Source organism: Agelaius phoeniceus, chromosome 1 (genome assembly GCF_051311805.1).
Source record: "Agelaius phoeniceus isolate bAgePho1 chromosome 1, bAgePho1.hap1, whole genome shotgun sequence".
In the NCBI taxonomy this organism is placed as follows: domain Eukaryota; kingdom Metazoa; phylum Chordata; class Aves; order Passeriformes; family Icteridae; genus Agelaius; species Agelaius phoeniceus.
The window spans coordinates 17,605,326-17,628,291 of NC_135265.1; the positions used below are offsets into that span (position 1 = coordinate 17,605,326).

The window sequence follows — 22,966 nt, forward strand, 5'->3', positions numbered from 1 at the left end:
ACTTACATCCTTTGAAAGCTCTTTAATACAATTACTTTGTTAAAAATAGATGTGAAAATCAGATTCATACAGCAACTATCAAAGCAGGCTCTTAAATTGGGGGTTTTTATACCTTCAATAATGGAGACTTCACCATCTCTGGGAAATCCAATCTAGTGACTGACCAAACCCACAGTGACCATACAAAAGACTTCTGATGTTTAAATGATATTTCTTGTATTTCAATTTGTGCCTCTTGGGCTTTCCATCCTTTCATTGAATAAGGCTGAGAAAGGTCTGTCTCCTCTTCCTTTACAGTTTTTCACCGGGTACTTACACACAAAATGCCCCTGGAGCCTTTTCTTCTCCAGGCTGAACAGTACCAGCTCACTCGGTCCTTCTTGTACATCAGATGCTCCAACCTTTAACTGTCTGTGTGGCCTTGCACTAGGCTTGCTTCAGTACATCCACATCTCCTGTGCTGAGGAGCCCACAAGTGGACACAGCACTCCTAATGGGGCCCTCCCACCAGGCTGGGGAAAAAGGAAGAATCACTTCCCTCAACCCATTGGCAAAACTTCCTCTCACCAGCCAGGAGGCCGTTGGCTCTCTCTGCCCACAAGCACACATTGGTGATTCATGTCAAACCAGTGCCCACCAGGAGTGTATCAAGTGTCTGACTTCCAGATGGTCACCAGCTATCTATACACAGAAGGCTACTGAGTTGGTAAAACACAATTTCCCCCCTCAGAAATCCATGCTGACTACTCCCAATCACATCCCTCCTCTTCATGTGTTCCAGAAGGGGTTTTCACAATTATTTGCTCCATCACCTTCCCAGGGAATGAAGTGAGACTGATCAGCCTGTCGTTCTTGGGCTTTCCAACATCTTGTCACAAAGTGCACTTTTCCATTCAGCAACTTTCATTCCAAAGACTTTAAGGTCATTGAGTCCCAGCCATTTACCAAACACTGCCAAAGTCACCACCAAACGGTGTCCCTAAGTGCCACATCTTCTAAATACCTCCAGGGATGGTTATTCAACCCTGGCAGCCTGTTCTGATGCGTGACAATCCTTTCAGAGAAGTGAGTTTTCCTAATATCCAATGAAAAACTCCTCTGACACAACTTGAAGACGTTTCCTCTTGTCCTGTCACGTGGGAGAAGAGACCAACCCCTACCTCCCCCCAGCCTCCCTTCAGGCAGTTGTAGAGAGCAGTAAGGTCTGCCCTGAGCCTCCTCTTCTCTGGACTAAACTCCCCCAGCTCCCTCCTCGTAGGACTTGTGCTCCAGACCCTTCACGAGCTCCACTGCCCCTCTCTGGACTTGCTCCAGCCCTTTTAACAACTTTCCTAAAATGAGGGGTCCAAAACTGAACAGAGGATTTGAGGTACAGCCTCAGTGATGAGCACAGAGGAATGATCACTTCCCTGGTCCTGCTGGCCACACTATTGCTGATGCAAGACATTCATGATCACAGTCATGCTCAGACAGAGTCTCCATATTCCTCCCAGGTTATCTGGCCCTCTTCCACCTGCACTTTCAATTTATGCTTCAGTTTTGTCAAGATCACAGTTAAGCCATCCAAGCTCAAAAATATTTTCATAATACTTCTTTCAGAAATATTACAAAATTCTTTCATTTCAAACTAAACACATGTTCCTTTTGCTTCTCTTGTACTAAAGTTTTTCTTACAAGAAGGTTTGTCTTTCACAAAACCCAATCTCCATGAACTCAATGCAAACTTTTTTTACCTACACTCTTCTCCCATCTGCAGCTCTTCTGTAGCACAACCTGAACTTTTGACATGGCTAAGTTTTTCTGGTTTTTTCCCTTTTCTCAGAGCTTTGTGAGTTTTTGGGGTGAAAATCTACAGTAAGAAGAAACAGGACAGTGCAGGAGCAGGAAAGCAATCTCTCCTTACAGTTACAAGGATTTCAACTGTTGGTCCCTCCATGGTGCAAATTATTACTCTTTTTTCACTAGACCTCTGCAATACATGTTTCATAGTAACATCACAGTTCTGAAGTAGTACAGGGTCTGAAACTACCTGAGGATACAGTGCTTTCAAAAGCAAAGTTTCTTGAAGCATATATGTGGCATTTATAAAAGGTGTCATGATGGTACAAGGGTTCTATGAGTTCATTTGAGATCCATTTTAAAACACCATCTCAGACTTGTACCCCAGTGCTATACACAGAGCACACTAATATGTACACGATAGATTTCTGAAATTCATCTGTGATTAATACAGTAGCTGGCACAGCCTGTTTAGCCACCCACATTTCCAGTTATTTTTGATTCAGCATTCAGAAAATGGATCATATGAAAGAACACATCCTCCTAGAATGTATATGGACCAACTCCCTGTGTTATATTTATCGAACTAATTGGGAATAATTGCAGTGTTGCTATCTTGGTGTAAGCAATCAAGACAAATATCAAGGGTGTAAGAGTAGACTCAGCCTGTCAGAGTAGCACATTCATCCACACTGGCAACGCTGCCTGGCTGAACACAAGCCACAGCCATAAGTTAATAACAATATTAGTGGTAATTGTGGACCATCTGGCAGGTAAGTATATCCTGTTAATCTCCTTGAAACAATAGATATTTGTTTCCTGACACAATTTTACAGTCCTTACAAACACAAAAGAGATACCTAAGGATTGCATGTCCATGTTAAACATGCAGTTAAGAAAGAATTAGTTGAATTATATATAAGATAATCACTGAAGAATGATGTCATCAAGGATTTTCTGTCAGGTCAGAGGTTTGATTTAAGAGGCTTTAATGCCTGTCTGTATTTCCAGTACTACTGTTTGTTGGCATGCTGCTTGCCTTGAAATCTGTGCCAGAAATTGATTTAAGCTTATTTTCCCAAACTACTAGCTATCTTGATAGTTTCAGTAGTTATAATATTTCATTGTAACAACACGTTGTAAAACCTATCTACAGAATATTTTTTTTGCCTCTACTGTTACATCATAAAAAAAATCAGGGGGAACATGTTCATTTTCTCCCAGTCAGCTTAATACAGAATTGTACAAAATAATAGCCTGCCAACATTTAAATGGTGATAAACAGTATCCTTGTGCTCTAGATCTTCAAAAGCTTTTTTGGCACAGAGGTCATCACAGCTCAGCTAAACACACAGTTTGCCCTCCAAGTTTGTACACTCACTTTTGTGCTCATAAGCATTGTGAGCACTTTTTAGGTATTTAAGGTATAAGGGATGGTTATCACACACTGAAGTGGGCATCATCATCCACATCTAAACAGCTGCTTAAACACTTGCTGTCACATTCATTCAGCCCTCCATGCTGTCCTTCATGAGTCCTCTTTACCAGAAAACAAGGAGCTAAGAAAAACAAGTTCTCTATAGCCATCAGAAATCTGCAAATGCCCACTCCTCTAGACAAATACACACTGTATTTTGCATAGCCAGTATTTTCAGGGCAGATGACATTTCTGACCACTCTCATTTTGGAGGTTGCCACTTTCAAGAATATTGATCTTCAAATACTGCATACCACCTGACACCTGAGGCTCCTCCCATGTACCATCAACTCAGCACCCAAAAATAACCCTGGTGTTAAATTCACAAATGAATTTCAGCCATAAATCTTACTGACAAACAGCAGGTTCTGCAGGTTCAAATTGCCTTGGAAAGTTCAGATTTAGGATTCTGCATCACTTGGACATTGTTAAAGTTGTTACCGTGCACAGCCAGCCAGACTCATAAAAGGCTACTGGGACATGAGACACAATTTTGGCCTGGTCACAGAGTTACCACCAACTCCTTACTAATAGGACAGACACTTCCCTAGTTCCTCAGCCATAGCATGACTGCTGCTTTTCAACACACATTTTCATAGGAGAACCAGCTTCCAGTTAAAATAAACTGAACAGTAAGGTACAGCAGTGTGGGCACATAAATTAGGATTCACCTGCAAAGAAAGTCTCTCTGAGAGACAGTAAATTGAAACAGTACTACAAGGGCAGAATACTTAAAGCTGAATTCTATTGTGTGAAGAATTATTTCAAATTAAATCTGCCTTCATATTTATGGCATGCAGTGCTGCCTCCCTGGAGATATCCTTGCAGTTTAGTCAGAGTTTCTTAGATACTCTGGATGGTTTGGGCTTGTTTGTTTTTTTTTTCCACTTGAGGATGCTCAAGTTGTTGCTAGCATCTTAACTCTGTCACAAAGCATCACCTGGTATAGGAATGCCAGGTGTCAGTGATGGTAAAGTACCACTTACATTAGATTATATCTATGAAATTAGGTCTTGGAGCCAAATTCAGGTTGCTTTTCTTCTAATGTTTCCATTACCATCCATGGGGTCAAACAGGCAGGTGGAAAGAAAGAGTCCCAAGGAACAGAGCATAACAGAGAAAACATATTAGGAACACAAAGAGCTTTTGAAATAGAAGAATTCTACACAGGATGGGTGGTTGCAGCCTAACTATACTAAATCCTGTGACCCTGAAAATTTATTTAAAGGTAACAAGGTCATTTTAAAACTCAAAAGTAAGTGGAAGCTAACCTCAAAAAAAAAAAAAAAGAAAATTGAAAGGCATAAGCCTGGTCAAGGAGGAACATACAAATTGCAAGAATGTAAGACAAAACCAAGATATCAAGATATTTTTAGAAACCAAATGTTAAAAGGATAGGCTCTACTAAAAACATTTCAAATACCTCAGAAAGTGGAAGGCTGAAGTAGAATCTCCAACACAACACACAAACAAGATACAAAAATTGCTCAGAGCAGAGACAGCTTTTGACAAAAATGAATCATTTTCATTCGTATTGGAAGAAACAACAAAACAAAAATCAGCTTTTACATGCAGGGAAGTTAACAAGTTGGACTTCACAAATGAGTGGCCGTGACAAAGTCTGCAAGTGATAAAAATGCTTCATATAACCCACAACTAAACCTGGCTGAGGCAGAAAAGATGCAATAAAACACTTTGGAAAGTATTCATTCAAGAATCTGGGATCTCCCAATGAATTTAGATTCACAAAGTGAGTTTAAAACTAGAAAACTATGGAACCCAGAATAGATGGCTATAATGGAATATATAAATATATTATAGAATACAATGCTAAACTACATTGCAAAAGACAAAAATGTGTTAAAACAGGACAGTTTAACATATACTTACTATCCAGTCATTCAGATGAAGTCTGAAGAAAACAATTTCTTTTTGTTGCTTATCACTGGTAAATTGGACATAACCAGAATAGAAGAACTTGACATTTTTCTTTCAGTACCTGCCAGAAGCTGCTTTTGGAGCAAGGGCCATGGAAACCTTTTATTTGACCTAACACAGCAATACATTTTTTCTCACATTTAGGAACATTTCTATCTCAGCCCACACTCACAAATAGAATAGATGACAGTTCTGGAGCTGAATCCCAGATAGCAAGGACTGCCACATGTCCATCCCCTTCAAAAGAGCTTTGATAACATGCTGTGCTGGAAGTCTGGCCCAAGGGCGATGGGGGTGGAAAACACAGGAGTTGGAAACAGAAGTGTGACCCAAAAACCCCAAAATTGTTTTTATTGCAACCTAGCATGCACTATGTAATTGTGGACATGAATGTAGTATGTGTTTCAATCCTCTCACACCATATTTAACTTCTTTCTTCCAAGACCCTCTTCTATTTCTCCAATACTGAAGGAAGCTGAATCATTGTTCTGAAAGAGAAATCCATATTTATTGTTCCCTTCCTATGTTTCATCAACATCCGGTTTTCTATCCCTCTCCATGACCTCATATGAAAAATGCTGGCAGGGACATAATTGATTGCCTAGAAAATACTTAAAATATCCTGAGGGTTTCCACAAACAGACAGCATAATAAGAGACTTCTTTGTTTTAACTTGTTTTCAGGAACACAAATCCAAGACTTTCAGAAATTCTAGAAAATAAATTATTCCTTTTCATTTTTGAAACCTGTTCTAAATCCACCTACACCTTCAATCAAGGGCCAAGACATGTTATAAAAAATGTCAACCTCATAATTTAAAAATATTTTCTGCGTTATACAACTAACATCATATCACAATAGCACAAAAAATTTAAAAGTCTCAAACAATTAAAATCAATTTTCTCTTAGCTCGGTACTCAGACTAAAGAGAGATTGGGGGAAACTAAAAAAGGGGATAAAGGAAGAAATTAAACCATGTCTCAAAGAAAAAAAAATTACCCAATTTTTTTTTTTTCATGTCTACATTTGTTTGGGGTTTTTTACCAAGCAATTTAATAGCTGTGAAATATTTAGCAGAATAATAAATCATATAATACAAATAATCCCTAAGGAATTATTTGTTTCTCATAAATACTTCTACCTCCCTGGTTTAATCTGCCTTTAGTAATGTTTCTTTAACTAAGAGTGCCATCATAGTCTAATGCTGGAGTGGTCCAAGTAACTGTTAATGGTACAGTAGAAATCACTACATTACACTGCCTTTAGGGGAGCAACAGCTCAATTTAACTGTGTAGTAAAAATTATCTTTGCATCAAGGGATATCTTTCCAATAACTGAGAGAAGTAGTAAACCTCTGAGAGGCAGAAAATATTAAGATATAGCACAATCTGGCCAGACTTCAGAATGAAGTTACCTGTAAATGATCCAGAACAAGACTCCATTCAAAATAAAATAAAATTAAAACACAAAACCAAAAAAAGAAAAAAAAGAAAAACAAAGAAAAACCAGCCACCTCCAACTTACTCAGCTTGCTGATTGAGTACCTTTCTGCCAAAACAGACATTATTCCATTGGATTCTCCCTAAAAACCTTTAAAAAATATAGTAAATGCTGTGCTGGATTTGGCAAAAACCTGCTGGAATATGGTGGGAGGGGGAAAAAAGTCAGTGCTTCATATCCTGAAGACAATCTGACCTCCACAATGAGAAATTACCCAAGACCAATGACCAGTTCCCAAAATGTAGATGTATTTCAACACAATGTTAAAGAAAATGAGAACAGCACACATGGGAACATTTTGAACTGCAAAAGCAGCAACTCATTCATCAGAGTTTGGGGATAATTGATGTCATTGCACAAGCCTGAAACAGTGCACATGAATCTGACTAACCATGCTCAGGAAATATTGGAACAGGACCTGAGAAGAGGGACCATGGCAACAGAGAGCTTATGACAGAGACTAAAGAAAGCCAGTTTGTGTAGTCTAGTAAATAAAGGTGGTGAAAGGGCCACTGACTATAAATAAGTCAGGGCAGTAAACACCAGCCAAGGGTGCTAAGTCAGATGGAAGACAGTTCTGGACCAGAACAAATGAACAGAACTAACTGGGAGTGAATAAATTTAGATCAGCAATCAGGAGAAGTTATCCAACCCTTAGGTACAGCATACCAGTGAACTGAAGAGTCAAGAGGGAAACCCATCCACTTAAGGATGGAGATTTGTCAACTGATGACATTAAGTGGGCTTGTGACAGCAGAAGACTGACTCAGTGACCCAGGAGGACTTTTTTTAACTTGTGTGTTCCTATTAGCTGACTATTTGTCATCTTTCTTCTAGATGAAGACATGACCTTTCCCACTTGTCTCCTGGCCTGCTAAAGCAACAAAGACCTCTAATTTCTTTCTCCAGGCACCAAGAAAATATTTTTAGAAAAGGAATTGTATTTACAACATGCAACTTCTTACACTTTTCCACTTTCTCAGTAGGGCTGCAAGGAGGACAGCTGGGTCATCACACGCCATAAAATATGGTTCATTCTGACCATGTGATAGCAGCAGAGGAGGGGCACAGAAGACCTGGGACAGACGCTTCTGTGCTCTACCCCCTGCAGCACTACAGTAGCTGAGTGATTAGGCACATTAGGTTGGGAATTTCAGCTGCAAATGGCATCAGTTTAGACAGGAGGGATGGGTAACATCAAGTGATTACTTTGAGTCTCTGTGGATCCTGATTTCTGAACGAAAGCCTACCCTGCACCTTATAAGCAGATAGCAGTAATGTTCTCTCCATGCATTTTGGGTGGAAAGACCAGCAAATGGAGACAACACAATATGAGCAAGCACTGCTAAGAAGCTGCAGAGAGCCAGCACTGCTAGTTTGGCATGGTACTAGGCTAATGTGGCCCTGAACAGCTTCTGGTACATTTATCAATACAATCAATTTGCCTTTGGTTTCTCCACTTCATCTCAGTTTTATCTACAGTGTTGGTCATGGCAAGACAACCACATCCTCTCCTTGGCCTTCAGTTGGGGCAGTGGGGCAGCAATCTTTTGGGAAGGGGAAAGGTGAAATTGAAGACAGATGAGCTGTTTGCAGGAGCCCCCTGGCCTGTAACACTCCCATCCTCAGGCCAAAAGCACTGTAACTCTTCACAATGTTAAGAAAGCTTTGCTGCTTTGTGCTGCACTTTGGGAGCCTCACTGACAACAGCACTGCAGCAGCAGCATGCACTGAACACAGCCAGTAGTAGTTACCAGTACTGCCTTCATTATTCAGTACCAGTATTGCCCACATTGACCTCTTCCCATTGCCATGCCACAGGAACAAACCCTTCTGTTACTGCCACAGAAGAGATACCCACATTAACCTCTTCCCATTGCCATGCCACAGGAACAAACCCTTCTGTTACTGCCACAGAAGAGATAGCAACAAGGAGCAATAGGCTTTTCCTTCTGTAATGTGAAAGAGCTCTCTTTCATGGATATAGCATGCTCCTGGAATGTATCTCACCCTAATGTACCATGCCTTAAACCTAATGTGAGCAAAGAAAGTACAAAAACTGCTGGAATAATATTAAAGAGGCATACACTAAATTACCATTAATGATATCACACCAGACTACTAAACGGGAGGAGCATGGTAACTGATTCATTAAAATGTTTCTAACAGATGGTTCAAAGATAAATTTTTGGGAGAACCAACATAGCTGCCCCAAGACATGGAGGTTAATGAACACCGTTTTTTCATATGGGCCTTAAATAAGAATTTAAAGTCAAAATATTGTGTCACTCAAAGACTGACAGTGAGAGGAAGTACAGCTTTCTTCAAAAGGCATCTTATAGTAATTCACACAACTAATTTTCCAGTAACCACACTAGATGTTACATTTTTCTACTATGTGCTCATGCTTTAAGCCATTTTTTCTCTTAAAAATTCACATTGAGGCTGTGTACCTATTAAGTAATGAAAACACTGTGTAAATATTGAGACAAACTACAAGTCTTGGAAATGTATTTTGTATATACCATTTGCTGTGTAGCTGAGAAGTTACTTTCTCAATATCCCAAGTCAGAACCTTATATTAAGGCCCATCTTTCATCTAGCATACCTCAAATCAGAAACACAGGAACTATCCTTCAGCCTTGCCAGAATATGTATGTATTTATAATTTTACTTCTTCTACCTGCTTCTTTAACCGTTTGGCAAAAAACATAACCTATTTTTTAGAAATGCTTACAAACTCATCTCTGTTGATACAACAAATCTTTGTTAGTTTTGTCCAAACTGTTCAGGGTAACAACAGCACAACACTTTGAACTTGCACAGCATACTCCATCTCATGATCTTGTAAATATGAAGTGGTTCTCCAAGCTTAGATGAGCTCAGTGAATGCCCCTTGAAGTGTGAGAGTTATAACAACGGCAGTGACCCCCACGTGGCAAGCAGAGGCTGGGAAGATGAGGCAGGGATGGAAGGCAGGGCTCTGTACTGCATCCAGGAGGACATCTACTGGTTGCCATGGCCGGCCAGGGTTATGCCAAAATAGACCTGGTGTGTTCTGCACACCAAAAGCCTACACAGCAGAAGCCTACAGCACCGAGATGCTTCCTGCCATCACAGAATCTTGGCACAGAGATGGGACTGGAGCTTTTGACTCTTTCTTAAAACATGGGTTTACTTCCTCTTCAGTTAGGTCAAGATTGAAGCTTCTTTGAGTTAAACTTTATACCAAAATTTATATTCTCAGAGAGGTGATTTGTAGCTGCCACCATACCTCCAGCCTAGTGGTTCTGCCAAACTCTATCTCCAACAAGAGAATATCAGCCTACATTAACTTTCATCCACATCCCAAAGTTCATCAAACGTTGAACATTGCATTTCAATGATCTCTGACGAGCTTCCTGACTTCTCTGGACTCCCTAGGGTCCAGAAGAGCTCTACAGTAGACCTATTCCTGGGTTTTGTTCTCAAGAGGAATTTAGCAACAAACAGCCAACAGCTGAGCTCATTTTACCTTAACCCTATCATCCCTATAAGTGTGAAAATTTCAGGGCAAGAAGTAATTCAACAGAGAAATAAGCAGCCATTATCCATTCAACAAATTTTGGGTTTTTTCAGGAATTTATTACTGCACTCATATCTCTTTGATCACACTGGATTTCAGACTAAGCCAAGAGAAACAGCATTTGCAGATATTATTGCCTTGCCTCCTAGGTGTGGCAAAATCTCTGGTGTCAGCTACCTTCTTATCAATCTTTACCTGCTACTTATTGATAGCACAAAAGAAATCGTGTGCTCCTCTCTCATCCTAAGAAATGCCAGCTGCTCCTGGGCAGTGCACATTCCCCACTGGACAAAGTTACTGAACCCCTCACAAGAGTGCCAGGGGAAAAACTGGCATCTCACACTCCACAGGTTGCTCTCATTCTTTGAGCAAATCTCTCTTTGGTGTCAAAATACAGACACAAGAAAGAGCCTTTTTCTATCTTCCTCTCTGTTAGCTGCAGTTCAGGGGCAAAGTATATAAAAGCAACAAAAAGTATATGAAGCAATAAAAAATAAGCAAACCTTTACCTATGCCAGGTATCAAACATAAAGCTGGAGGTGCAAAAGGAAAGCTCTCCTTCTGCCACTTCATCTTATAGCCACGTGAACTATGACAGAACAGCAGTCACCAGCACTGATTTACCTACATGTCTAATACCACTGACCAGGCTCGAGCACCCCACAGTGGATGTGCTCTGGAGACCAGAAACAGCAGTTTACCAGCACTAGTAATGTCATTAATTACTGGGAATGTTATTTCCCAGCAGGTTAAAAGCATAGCTGGGGTCCAGCTAGGTACAATTTCACAGTATAATAAGAAATAACAACTCAGTGAGCATTTTCCTCTTGCAGACACAGATAAACTTCAACCGGCATCAGCTGCTCGCCTCTCCCCACAAGCCCACCAGGAACGTAACCCACCATGCACGCCTGCTCCAATGGCAGCAGGCAAAGCAAACGCTGTCTTACAGACGGAGACGACTGCGAGTCTTTTAAGGAGCAACAGCTCCCGAAGGCACAGCTCAACAGGAAGGCCTGAGGCTGCTCTGCGCTGTGACTGAGCAGCCCGTGCGGCTGGGGTTGATCAGGTCACCCAGAGAGCAGAATGCCCTTCCCTGGGAGGGGGGGGAAAAATCAAAACCCCAGCCTGCTTCCCCCTCCCCTTCTCGACAGAAAGTAAAGGGAACACTCCTCTTACCTGAACTCGGGCAGGAGGTTTGGCCGCAGCCCATAAAAAGCCGCCGAGAGAGTCACTAGCCAGCCGGGTTTGTAATTCCCATTCTCACACTCCAGGTATGGTGAGGACCACCGGATGTGGTTCTTATCAGCAGTGAAGCTCTCCCGCCTCTTCCAACTGTTTTCCAAAGTTTTGGGGCCCGTGTTTAAGACCTTCCTGTGCAGATGTGGCCGCCACTTGCGCTTCAAGCTGTGGAACCACTCTGTTTCCACAGAGGCGTTGGCCAGGCGGTGAGCCGTGGAGGACAAGTCCTGCAGGAGGACCTGGCTCTCGTGCCTGCTGGCCTGGAGGAAAACCTGGGGAGTGGAGGAGAAAGGCTCCGTGCTGAAAGTGATAGCGGCCCTGGAGATGTTGGGGTCCTCCTCCAGCAGGCTCCTGATCAAGGCGCGGTACCACTCCAGGTCCTCCTGCAAGTTCTGCTCCCGCGACTTATTGCTCTGGAGGATCATGTTGAGTAAGTTGGTGGCGTGGGTGAGGGTGCCCAGGGCGCCGTGCAGGGAGGGGTGCGAGGTGAAGCGCGACTTGCCGGCGAGGCTGGCCAGCTCGTACCGCCCGGAGCAGTTGGCTCGCCGCAACTCCCGGGAGTCGCCCGTGTAGAGGAACGAGGCCACGTCCTGGGGCACCTCCTCGGCGAGCCGCTGCGCCAAGATGGTGCTCTCGGTAGAGCGGCTCCGCGGAGCCGGCAGAGGCTCCCGGCTCTTGATGTGGTTGTAAATAGGCTGCTTCCCTCCGAGCGCCCGCTCCCGGCCGCGCACTGCCTGCCCTTGGTCGCCGGCAGCCCCCAGCCCGCGCTGGGCGAGGAGCAAGAGGAGAAGGAGCCGGAGCAAAGCCATGTCCCCCGGTGCTGCCGGTCGCACCGGCACGGCGAGGCGGCTGAAGATGAGCTTCGCGCAGGCGGCCGCGGCGCAGGGGTGCGAACGCGCAGAGGCGGCCGAGCGGCAGCGGGGCGGAACGCGACCCCCGGCCCGCGAGTCACCTGTGGCGGTGCCGCCCGCAACCTCCCCAGCGCGGGGCTCCGCACAGCCCCACCGCCGGCGCGGAGCGGCGCGCAGCCCCTCCGGCGACAGCAGAGCCGAGCCCTCCTGCGCCTCCTCCCGCCGCGGCCACCGCGCTCACTGAGCTCCTGCCCGGCGCAGCGCGCAGGGGCGGCGGCGCCCGCGCCCGGCGCAGCGGCGGGTCCCCCCGCGGCGCCCCGCCGCCGCCCGCGCTCCGCCGCTCCGCATCCTTCGAGCGCCGCTGCCGGAGAGGGGGGCCCGTGGCGCGGGACTGCCACTTGCTGCGGGGATCGGCGGGCGGGGCTGCTGCCGGGGAGCCAGCGGACAGGCACCCGCCTCCGCTCGGCTCTGCGAGCGAGAACGCCCGGCCGTGGGAGGACGGATGGTCACCGGGCGGCTCCGCCACGGGCAGCCCCACACCGCGCGGCGCTCCTCATCACCCGCCCTTATAGGTGTACGCCAGGCAGCGGCCGCCCTATGTGGCCGCCTCGCCTGTCAGTCAGCCGGCAGCCACTCACGGGGCAGGAGAACGGTGCCATGCGATGCCGGGGGAGGCGGCGCTGCTGCCGCGGAGAGGCGTCGAGGCACCTGGCTTCACCTGCAGCCGGCTCAGCTTGGGACGAAGGCGGGGCAGGCGCCCGCCCCGGTGGGAGCCGCTCCGCTTTCCCGGGGCTCGGGAGTGGCGGGCGGGGAATCCGCGGGGGCTCCGCCGGGCCCGGGGGTCGCCCGCGGCGCGTGGCAGCGACACCTGGTGGCCGGGCCTGGGGCGGCGCCTCCGCGCCGGGGGCGAGCGGCGGGAGCCGCGGGGCGAGCGCGGGAGCGGGGACGCGATGCCCTGAACACCCGGCTCCGTGTGTCCCCCTCCGCTGCGGGGAGCTGGAGAAGCCCGGCGCTGCGGGGGAAGGCAGTTCCAGCCGCATCCGCAGCGTGGGCTGATGCCTGTCAGAGCTGCGTGCCGTTGTGGGGAAGGCGCTCCCGCTTCCAGTGTTTCTCGGGTGGGTGGAGGGGGCGCAGGCTGATCCTCGGCTGCCCCCGGGACGCGTGGGATCGGCCGGGCTGCCCAGGAGGGAGGCGTTTGGCGAAGGGAACGACGTTTGTGTGGGAGTGGGCAACTGCGCCTTGGGGATCTCCGGGCCCGTCGCCCGCGGGCGCCTCGCCCGGGCTACCCCACTCGCCCCGGGCACGGAGCGCTTCCCCCGGAACGGGCGCTCAGCCACCTTCCCTCTCCCTGCAGCTACGGTGGCTGGCTGGCTGTATTTCTGTAACCATGATCTTTTTTCCCTTGGTGTTTTAACTGCAAGGTGCTAATTCCTACCGCTGTTTTCAAAACTAAGTCCTTAATCCAGTGGCTTTTAACATTGACCTTCAGAGCACCTGTGTGGAGCTGAAGCAGCACAGGCTGATCGCTCAGCTTTCCTCCTCTGTGGAAACCCCCTTGGAATAAGACAAATGCTTAGAAGACATTGTTAGGATTTTCCAGATAAGCCATCATGATTAATAATAAGAATCTAGTTTAGTAAAACATTTTAGCATGTGTTTAACTTTGTACACTTTCTTTGGCAGAATTATGCACCTGCTCAATATCTTACTAATCGATGAGGGAATTGTTACAGGAGACAGCAAAGGGTGAGTTTTGGAGGAGGTGGTCCATGGCAAAATCTCCTAACTACATTCCATTCCCACTTAATATAAAATTCTCTTTTGGAATTCAAAAGTGCAGATGAAAAGAGTAGTAAAAGGGGACCATTTTTTTTTCCTTTTCTTCCCCCCACACACATGCATGCACATCCTAGAAGATTTCAGTTATGCAGAATATATTATCTAATTTTAAACCACTGACATGACAAGTTATATCTGCTCCTTAAAACATAATCTTATTTTAGAATTATTTGAAATGACACTTGACAGAATAGTCACTCTAAGATAGCTAAATGTAAATTACATTTGCAGTCCATATATCCTAGTGATGCTATGCACTTTGTCTTTACCTATGGACACCTTTAATAATTATAATATAATTGGTTAAGAGAGAAAGTTATAAATTATTTTTTTCTCTTGCTGCATGCAATTGAAGAGGATATTCAACACATAAGAATAATTTACTTGTACTGAGCTTTTCCTCAAGTGAATAGTTTGTGAGGTTATTTAGAAACCGCTTATACTGAGAAGCTCAGAAGCTGATATTTACAGTTTAGCACAGCACAGGGAGTCTGTATTTCCAAGTCTGCTCTCAGCAAATACCTAAAGATGCATCATTTGCTGTAGATAAGAGAGAACTAGGGCTTTTGACAGCAGCAGCTCTCAGGGCTGAGCTAAACTAATGTGGGATCTGTTACAGGGAGAGATATCACTGGCATAATAAATAAACATATTTTTTTAATGTTGTGCCTGGGCTGATTCTCTTTATTGACAGACAAGGGCTGCTGGAAAGGAAAGGAAAGGTTAGTTCCCTGTTGGAAATTCACTTTTCCTACTTTAGCCTGACTATTAATACCTCTCTGAATTGCACTAGGCCTGCTCATTGGCCACATTCACACGTTCTCAGGATAATCAACTATGCCTTTAATGTACTTTCATGGTAAGTTCCTTGTATTTCCTGATCACCTCATGGTCCTCCCACATACCCTTCTACAGTGGCACCCACCACTGCCCCTGCCCCTTGTCCTTCACTAACATCCCAGAAGCTGCAGTTCTTAACCCAAAGGTTTGCCAGGAGCAAAGACCCAAATGGGTTAGTGCACACCTCCAGATGTTGGAAGTCTCCCTTAATCTCAAGCATTAGAAGTCTGCTCTTTTTCCTATCAGTCTGCTCAGGGTGTTTGGTCTCTCTGCTGGCACTTCTGAGTCAGAGGGAGAGGATGAGGGGTTTATTGAGGACTTTCTCATTCAAGGTGCCAGGATCATGGCTGAGTCTTGTACACCTGTACCACACAGGGTTGAAAGAGGCCTCCTTTATCCTGTAGGGCTTCCTTCTGCAGTCAGTTCAGAGCTGATCCCAAACAGCTACTATGTACAGCCAGGTCCAAAATGAAACACAAACAGATTTTAAGCCATTGCAAATGTGCATTTTCTTACAGCTTTGTAAACACTGTGCTGTGGGACCCAAAGCCTACCATTCATGGCCCAGATACTAGCAATATGGAAATGTAGTATCCTCCTAGACTAGGGAAATCTACCAAATATTTTATTTACTAAGGACTGGGAGAGGTGTAGAAACCTGTGATCATTGTATTTTTTATTTTAATATTAAAATGCATTAATATTTCTGGACTTTTATATGTAATCAGTTGAGTGTGTCAGAAATCTGTTCAGCTGTGACCAAGACAATGTGAAAATGGACTGGGAGTCCCCTGAGACACAAGGTTACTGTGACTGAATAATGTTTCCTATGCTCCTGCCTCAATTCTGTCAGAGGTGCTGCATCAAGCCAGCCACTGCAAGGAATCAGGAGGCATCTGACCACTGTCCTGAATATTTCTGAGTTGTTACAACTATGGCAATTCCTTCACTCAATGTGCTCGTACATGAAGCATCTCAATTCACTGTATTGCCTATCAGGACTGAAGTCAGCTCTACATGAATCTAATTACAGTGTAGAAAGAACAGCAGTGCAAAATGTTAGCTGTTATTAACAGACCAGAGTAAGTGTAACCTACTTTCTTCAGATATGGCCTATGCAAAAAGATTGTGGTTTATCTGAACTGTCTGAAATGCTAAAAGCATCACAATTACTGCATTGTTAAACCAGTTGGGAGCAAGGAAAGACTGTTTTATTAGTATTTGTCCTAAACTATTTAGGAGATGGTACAGAGAATATACACAAGAGTAAGTGCCAAAACTTTTAGCATTGTGTTGTATTTCTCTCACAAAACAGAGACAAATTGCTGCTTCTGGTATTTAAAAACACATGAAAAGCAAAGTATTCTTAAAAGTACTCCTACTTTTAGCTTGAGTACTTAAACAAATAACATTCTAGCAGCAATATCAATATTTTTTGTCTGTCTGCCAATGACTTCTGATCTCTTTAATTAATTTCAGGTAAGTTTGACAGAAATCTACAAGCTTCTACAAATGTACATTTTCTACAGCTGGATCAAAGAAAGCAACCCATGTTCATTTTCGTGCTGAGGGAAAAGCTTCAGAGTGAATTCAACACTTAAATAGTCTCTTTGGTCTTTCCTTTGGCCACTCATATTGGCCAATAAGCATAAATACACCCCCAAAACAGCTGGAACATGTGGGACAGCCTCCCTATCCAACAGGGAGGGAACAGCCAAGGGGGCTGATGGGGTGGAACTCAAAAAGACAAGGGGGAGCTGCAAGTGCTGTTGACAGTGGGCACAGAGCCATGAGACTTCAGGAAACAATGCAGAGAGTCCACGGGGGCTGGGAGAAATGCTGATATTACAGAAGAGGGTGAGAGAAAGAGTGAACACAAATCCACTGAAACCAGGCTTTGTTAGTTCTCTTGTTTTCTCTCACAAATGAATTTAAACCATCAGCTGAATATGTCAGGAGAAAATAGTCAAAATGCAGAGTACTGAAATTCTTACTTAGAAGTGGACAAAAGAAGCAGCAAGAATTTACCTGTCAGTTAGTGTTCACTGGTAGTGGGAAATGCCAACCCACTGGACATTTTCTTAGAAACATTGGGACAGAAGGAATCTGGCAGAGGTTGTCTAGTAGAGCACTCCAGCACTGCAGCAGGACTATGTACAGCACAACTGTCTCTGCCAGGGGCTGGCTTGCCTCTCTAAGAGAACTTCCAGTCAGGTAGATGCCACAGCCACCCTAACTACCTTCTCCCACATTTCATTACCTTAGCACCAGGTGTGGGGTGAGAGAAGCCCATAAAGTCTTCTTTACTTTCTTTGTTTCTTTGCCTTCTTATCAGAGCACAATCATCACAAACTAGTATCTGTCTGCAAAAGACCACTTTGACTTCCTCTTTTTTTTTTCTTTATCTGGGCTAAATTAATCAAATTTCTTAACAGGCTATGTTACAAAACAAGCTGTGTTTTGCTTTCCAAAACTGTTGTTGGCCCTGCTGTTCTCTTCTTGACTATCCATTCTGTTAGCCTGCTTCTCTAGGCATCCCAGACAAGGCCTCCCATTATGCATCATCTCCAGAACGTGTAAAATTCTCTCTTAATACACCCCACATTGAGGTCTGCCTGCTTTTTCACCTTCATCACAGTATTGACCACTACTCAAGTCTGTAATGCTGAGTAATCCTCATAACCTTTCAAAACATATTGCTTCCCAGTTATCTATTATCTATTTTTATTTGAGGATTTAAGCTCTGCTACCCCTGGGTAGTTTTTTTGTTCTTGTATTTGCTGAATTTTACCAGTGATTTTAGGCAACCTCTGTTTTTTTTCAAATTATATTTAGTTCTTATTCCATTTTTCAAAATGTTTATAACTATCTCTTTTTTTCTTGTACTCATGTGCTAATGATTTGACCTTTTATTTCCTTAGCTAATCTGTTCATTAACCTATTTAATAGAATGTATCTTTTGGGAACCTACTAAAAACATCTTCCTGTTTTGATAGTACACAGCTGATACTTACTTTTGAGAATTAGTTCAGGAGCAATTGCTTACCCACTCATGAATCACCTACACAATAGTTCCTTAGCTTACTGAGGAGAACTTCAAGCTATGTAGTGAATGCTGTTGATGCAGATATACAGCATATCTACTGCTTTGTCACTATCCTTGAGGTCAGTTATGAGTCAAAGAAGAAAATTCAGCTTGTTTCATGTGGAGTTTTCTTGACAAACTCAAAATGGCTAATCTTAATGTATTATTTTTAGGTGATTACTAAAAAGCAGTTTAATAATTCTTTTGTGAGTCTTCTGGTGATATCTGTATCATTAGTTTCTTTATAATTTCTCTCATCTCTTTTTCTGAAAATACACAGCATGGTTTTTTTCCAACTTTAGAATCTCCCCCCCAAACACTTGAAATAGCAAGTGGTAGGATATGCTTGAAAGATCACATCTCCAACAGAGAATGTTATTCTAGATTAGGAGAAAATGTCAGAAAACACATTGATGACTTTGATGCCTAATTGTTTGTGGAGGACTTGCATCTGATATGCAGGTGTATCTGATATGCAGACTCTACAGTTTAAATAAACACTATTCCAAAGCTTTGTTCACTTGTTCACAGTTGGGAAAAGATGGGGCATGCTGAAATGCAGGGCTAATTATAGTCCATATAAAATACAAATAAAACTACAGTCCACTCTGCTTGTACTTTACAGACATGATGTAAATATTGTGAAACATTGTGCACATAAACTGAGAGCTGGTGGTGCCTCTGTGGCAAGGACACACAGGGAGAGCAGCACTGCAGCTCAGAACACATACCCAAAGCAATCAAAACCCTGAGCCAGTTTCCACTAATTCTTAATTTGAAATTAAAACAAATGTAAACCAGAAACTCCTGTGTCAATTAAGGCAGTGTGCAGCAAATGGAATAAATTACTGGCATAGTACCTGAGCTACCTTCAAAAGCAAATCCCACTTCCCCTTAATTTCCAGTGCTAAATAAGGACATTAAGTGGGCAACACCTCTAATAATGGTAGAAGAAGATTCAGTGCTAAATCCAAAAGGAGACATTAGTGTTTCTGGCCCTGTTTTACATAGCCTAAAAGCTGATATGAACTGCCAGCCCCTGCAGCAGAAGAAGCTGCTGAGCTCAGACCCTCAGCCATCCCTGGGTGAGCAGTAACACACGTGGAGAGGAGGAGTGCTCAGTCCCCTGCTACTCTTTCTTAGCTGCAGCAAGAGCAGCATTCACTCAAGGGGTAAAAATATTTAAATATTTTTAAATATTGTCCCTAACCACGTAACTTATGTATTTGAGTACAGATTAATGGATGTCTGCTGAAGCACAGGCAGAGGTGGTAGAAGTGCTTATCTTTGGATTAATAGCCAGGGCCTAGAACATTGCTATGGCTAGTGAGAGGTAGAGACCCTTCTCAACAAGAACTTCAAAACCACAACTTTGAGGAGACAGCCCAACAGCAGTCCAGCACCTTGTCAGAGTTAGAATGAAGCAGGCTAGAAATGAATGAGAGATAAATGCACTAAGATGAGATAAAGGAAGAATCACCTGAAAAAGAAAGCTTAAAAATCGTTATAAGCATCAGAAAATAACATGTCTACCAGGCCATGCTATATGAAGTAGCTAAATTTCTTCTGAGCACCTTGGTTTCAGTAATTAACTAGTTGATTACAACCAGCATTCAAATTAATACAGTTCTTTTTAACAAGAACTATCAGGGAAGAATAATCACTGGGAGAAGAGCACAGACAAGGTGGGCTTTTTTGTTCTCTTACAACAAGAATAACATTCATAGTACTTCCAACAATATCTGAAGAAAAATTAATTTTGTTATCAATAAACCATGAATGCATACAATCCTGATCCAGTGTGTACAGCAGAAAATTGCTGGCTGTTTTTTTCTTCCTTGCTGCTTTAGGGATTTAGGGCATTAAAAATATTTTTTGAACTTTCAAAGATGTAACCCACAATATGATGGCATGGTAACTACTTTAGATTTAACTTTATGTCTAGATGAAGTATTCTCCCTCCTAATTATTATACCAATTACTTTTTTTTTTTCAAATATATTTTAAGGAATCATTTTGCCTTTTCTCTCCGTTACATAAAACAACAAATTGTCATCTGATGTAGATTAGCATATCTTTACTGAAGCCAATGAAATTATATAAATTTATATAGAAAAGTATTTGCCCACTCATCTCATATACAGAAGGAAGAATACAGAATTCCCATTAAAATGTTACAAAAACCTACATCCTGTTACATTTTGTTCTAAGAATTTGCAGATGTCAGCTAATGGAAATAAACTTCAAAGGGAGGAATAATTTGAATTAATTGGGAGCTAAATCACAATCTCAAAATAAGTTCTGTTTGGTTGCTTTATGCTGTGTTGTTAAGTGGGTCTTTTAACAGCTTTGCTGTTTCATGTAGAGCTGTCCACTTGAAATCAGAAGCAAATAGCAGAAGCTACTGATCATGGACCTTGAGGTTTGAGGCAGCCCTTGATTTCATGCTGATAAAATATTCAAAATAAACCCTCAGTTAAAATCCTGCTTTTTCTCTTTCTTCTTGGAAGAAACAAGATTTATGGAAGAAAACCAGACTATCCTGTCTCTACCCCTGTCCATCTGCCCCATTCCACATTCAACAGAAAAGCAAGAGGTGAGATGGAGTGTGGGATCTCAGCACATCGTTCCCGATGTCCAGAGATGCCAGGAGAACCCTTGGGGGTCTCGAAAACCCTGGAATGTTGCCAAGAGTGCTTGGTGGCTTGATTTTGATCCATCCACAGAAGTAACAAGAGTCTGAGGACAAGAGAATCACTTTAGAGTAAAAGGTGTAAAAGAGACACATTTAGAGGGTGAGATATAGACTTTAAGGTTTTTGGTACAGGGGGGTTATGGAGACAAGATGGAGAGATCGGGGCGTGTCTTGTCCTTCTTCTTTCTTCTTCTTGTCCTCCATCTCCTGTGATGATGTTGGCACTTGGGGATTGGTTTCTAGTGAAGGTGCACTTGCTAACATGGGCGAAAAGCATTGGGAAATAAAGGTAAATATTGTATACGTAGGTTTTAGTATAAAAAGACATGACCGCCCCGTGGGTGGTCAGAGAGTGCCTGTGACTGCCTGCAGATCAGACCTCTGTTGGGCAGACAGAAAATTTTTGTAGATAAGAAATAATAAACAACCTGAAGACCGAAAGCTGAAGAGTCCAGACTCGTCCTTTGCATCGCGCCCACCAAAGAACCACCCTACCCGTGTCGGGGCAGAGACAGACAGCCGGACCCGACAATGGAGTATATTTTTTTTTAAACAATGAATGAGAGGGTCATATCAATGATATCAGAGATGGAAGGGAAAAGTGGAGGCAAAGAAATCTCATTTTCCTGACTCTTTTTTTCCATAACTTGTAAAAACAGAGGCTCTGCTGTGGTAGGCCAGGGACAGGCGCTCGGAAGATTTCGGGCTGTAACGGAAAGTTACAGGAATCCTTCTACCCCCCTCCCCATAGATAAGGATCACCCTTGGAATGTAGCCAGACGTGTAGCCCCCCTAACCTATGCATGCCAGTAACTTTCCACTCCATACTAACCCTAGAAAGTATAGCCAAACCCCTGTCTGACGTAGAGAGACCCCTTAGTCCATAAATACCCTTAAGATCTCTCAATAAACGCCTTTAACCGTCCACCACATTGGTGTCAGCGTCCGTTATTGGCCACAAGGGATCCCGCAAAGGAGATCGGAGTGCTGGGCCCCAGAAACCAGGTCATCACGGCCTTCACAAGAAGGCAACATAGTGGTGCCGAAACCCGGGATCAGGACGGAGGGACGAGTCCGGGCGACGGGAGTACTCCTGGCCAGGGGACAGCACTCAACGCCGGAACGGCCATAGCGAAGAAGGGGGACGCCCCAGAGACCCGCGATTCGTATGGAAGCGATAGCGAAGGTCGTAAGTCTGATACATATGCAATGGGGAATCAAATGTGAACTCAGGAATTTTAATCTCGCATTGACGAGACTCCTAGAAGTTGGGGTCATTTCTCGACCCATAGATATATTACACCCTGGGGTGTGGCAGAAATGTACTGTCGCGCTAGCAGAGGACACAAAAGCCACAGGCAGCAGCAAAAGCCTGAAAGCGTGGGGGAAGGCAGAAGCCGCCCTACGCAAAGCATTAGAAGAACAGGAGACGTGGAACGTTGCGCGCTCCTGTTTGTTAATCGCGCCACAGCAGGGGGAGGGGGCGGGAACGCGAAACCCCCCTGGCGGTGACCCGATTGAGAGCGGGGAAGCGGGGGGGCCGGGCGCGACCCATCCCTCCTCCAGCCCAAAGCCCCCGGAGCCCTCGGAGCCCCCGGGGGACCCCCTGACCCCTTCGGGGGACCCGCCGGGGCCCAGACCACCTCCGGAGCCCCCCGGGGTGCCCGCGGACCCCTCGCCCAACCCTTCCCCGCCGCTAGCCGACTTAGCGCAAGAAGCGGAGGGACTCGCACGGTCCTTTTGGGAGGGGCTGGCGACAGAAGCCCGAAATATCGAGAGGGCTGGCGCGCGGGCGAGCGGCGGAGGGGAACCGCCGCCCTACCCGTTTGAATATGGCGCGGGTGGCCGGGGAGAGGGGTGGAGCCCGCCGGCTCGCGGCGGGACGAACCCAGAACCGCGGCCAGCCGCGAACACGCATGCGCGGGAAACCAGCGCTGAGCCCATGCCCGGCCGAGAGCCGTGGATCCCAGCAGACGCGCATGCGTGGGGGTGCAACAAAGGGCAGGCACTCGCTTGGGAGCCGCGCCTACTGATGCCACCATATATGGGAGAGATCCCTCCCTGCGGGAGGCAGGGCGAGCCCAGGGGGCGGCACCGCCAGCAACATCAGCACCGCCCCCGAGGGGAGGAGCGGGGCCGTAGCCGGACAAAACGG

General features: G+C 44.7%; 1 protein-coding gene across 1 annotated transcript in view; it reads right to left on the reverse strand.

Moving 5' to 3' along the window:
• GPR158 (G protein-coupled receptor 158) overlaps positions 1-12,606 on the reverse strand; it is a 188,005-nt gene extending 175,399 nt beyond the window's left edge. Inside the window, exon 1 of the mRNA XM_054640621.2 lies at positions 11,439-12,606. Within this exon, the coding sequence (XP_054496596.1) occupies positions 11,439-12,310 (872 nt within the window). The 5' untranslated portion in view covers positions 12,311-12,606. The remainder of the gene's footprint in view (positions 1-11,438) is intronic.
• Between the last annotated feature and the right edge of the window lie 10,360 nt (positions 12,607-22,966).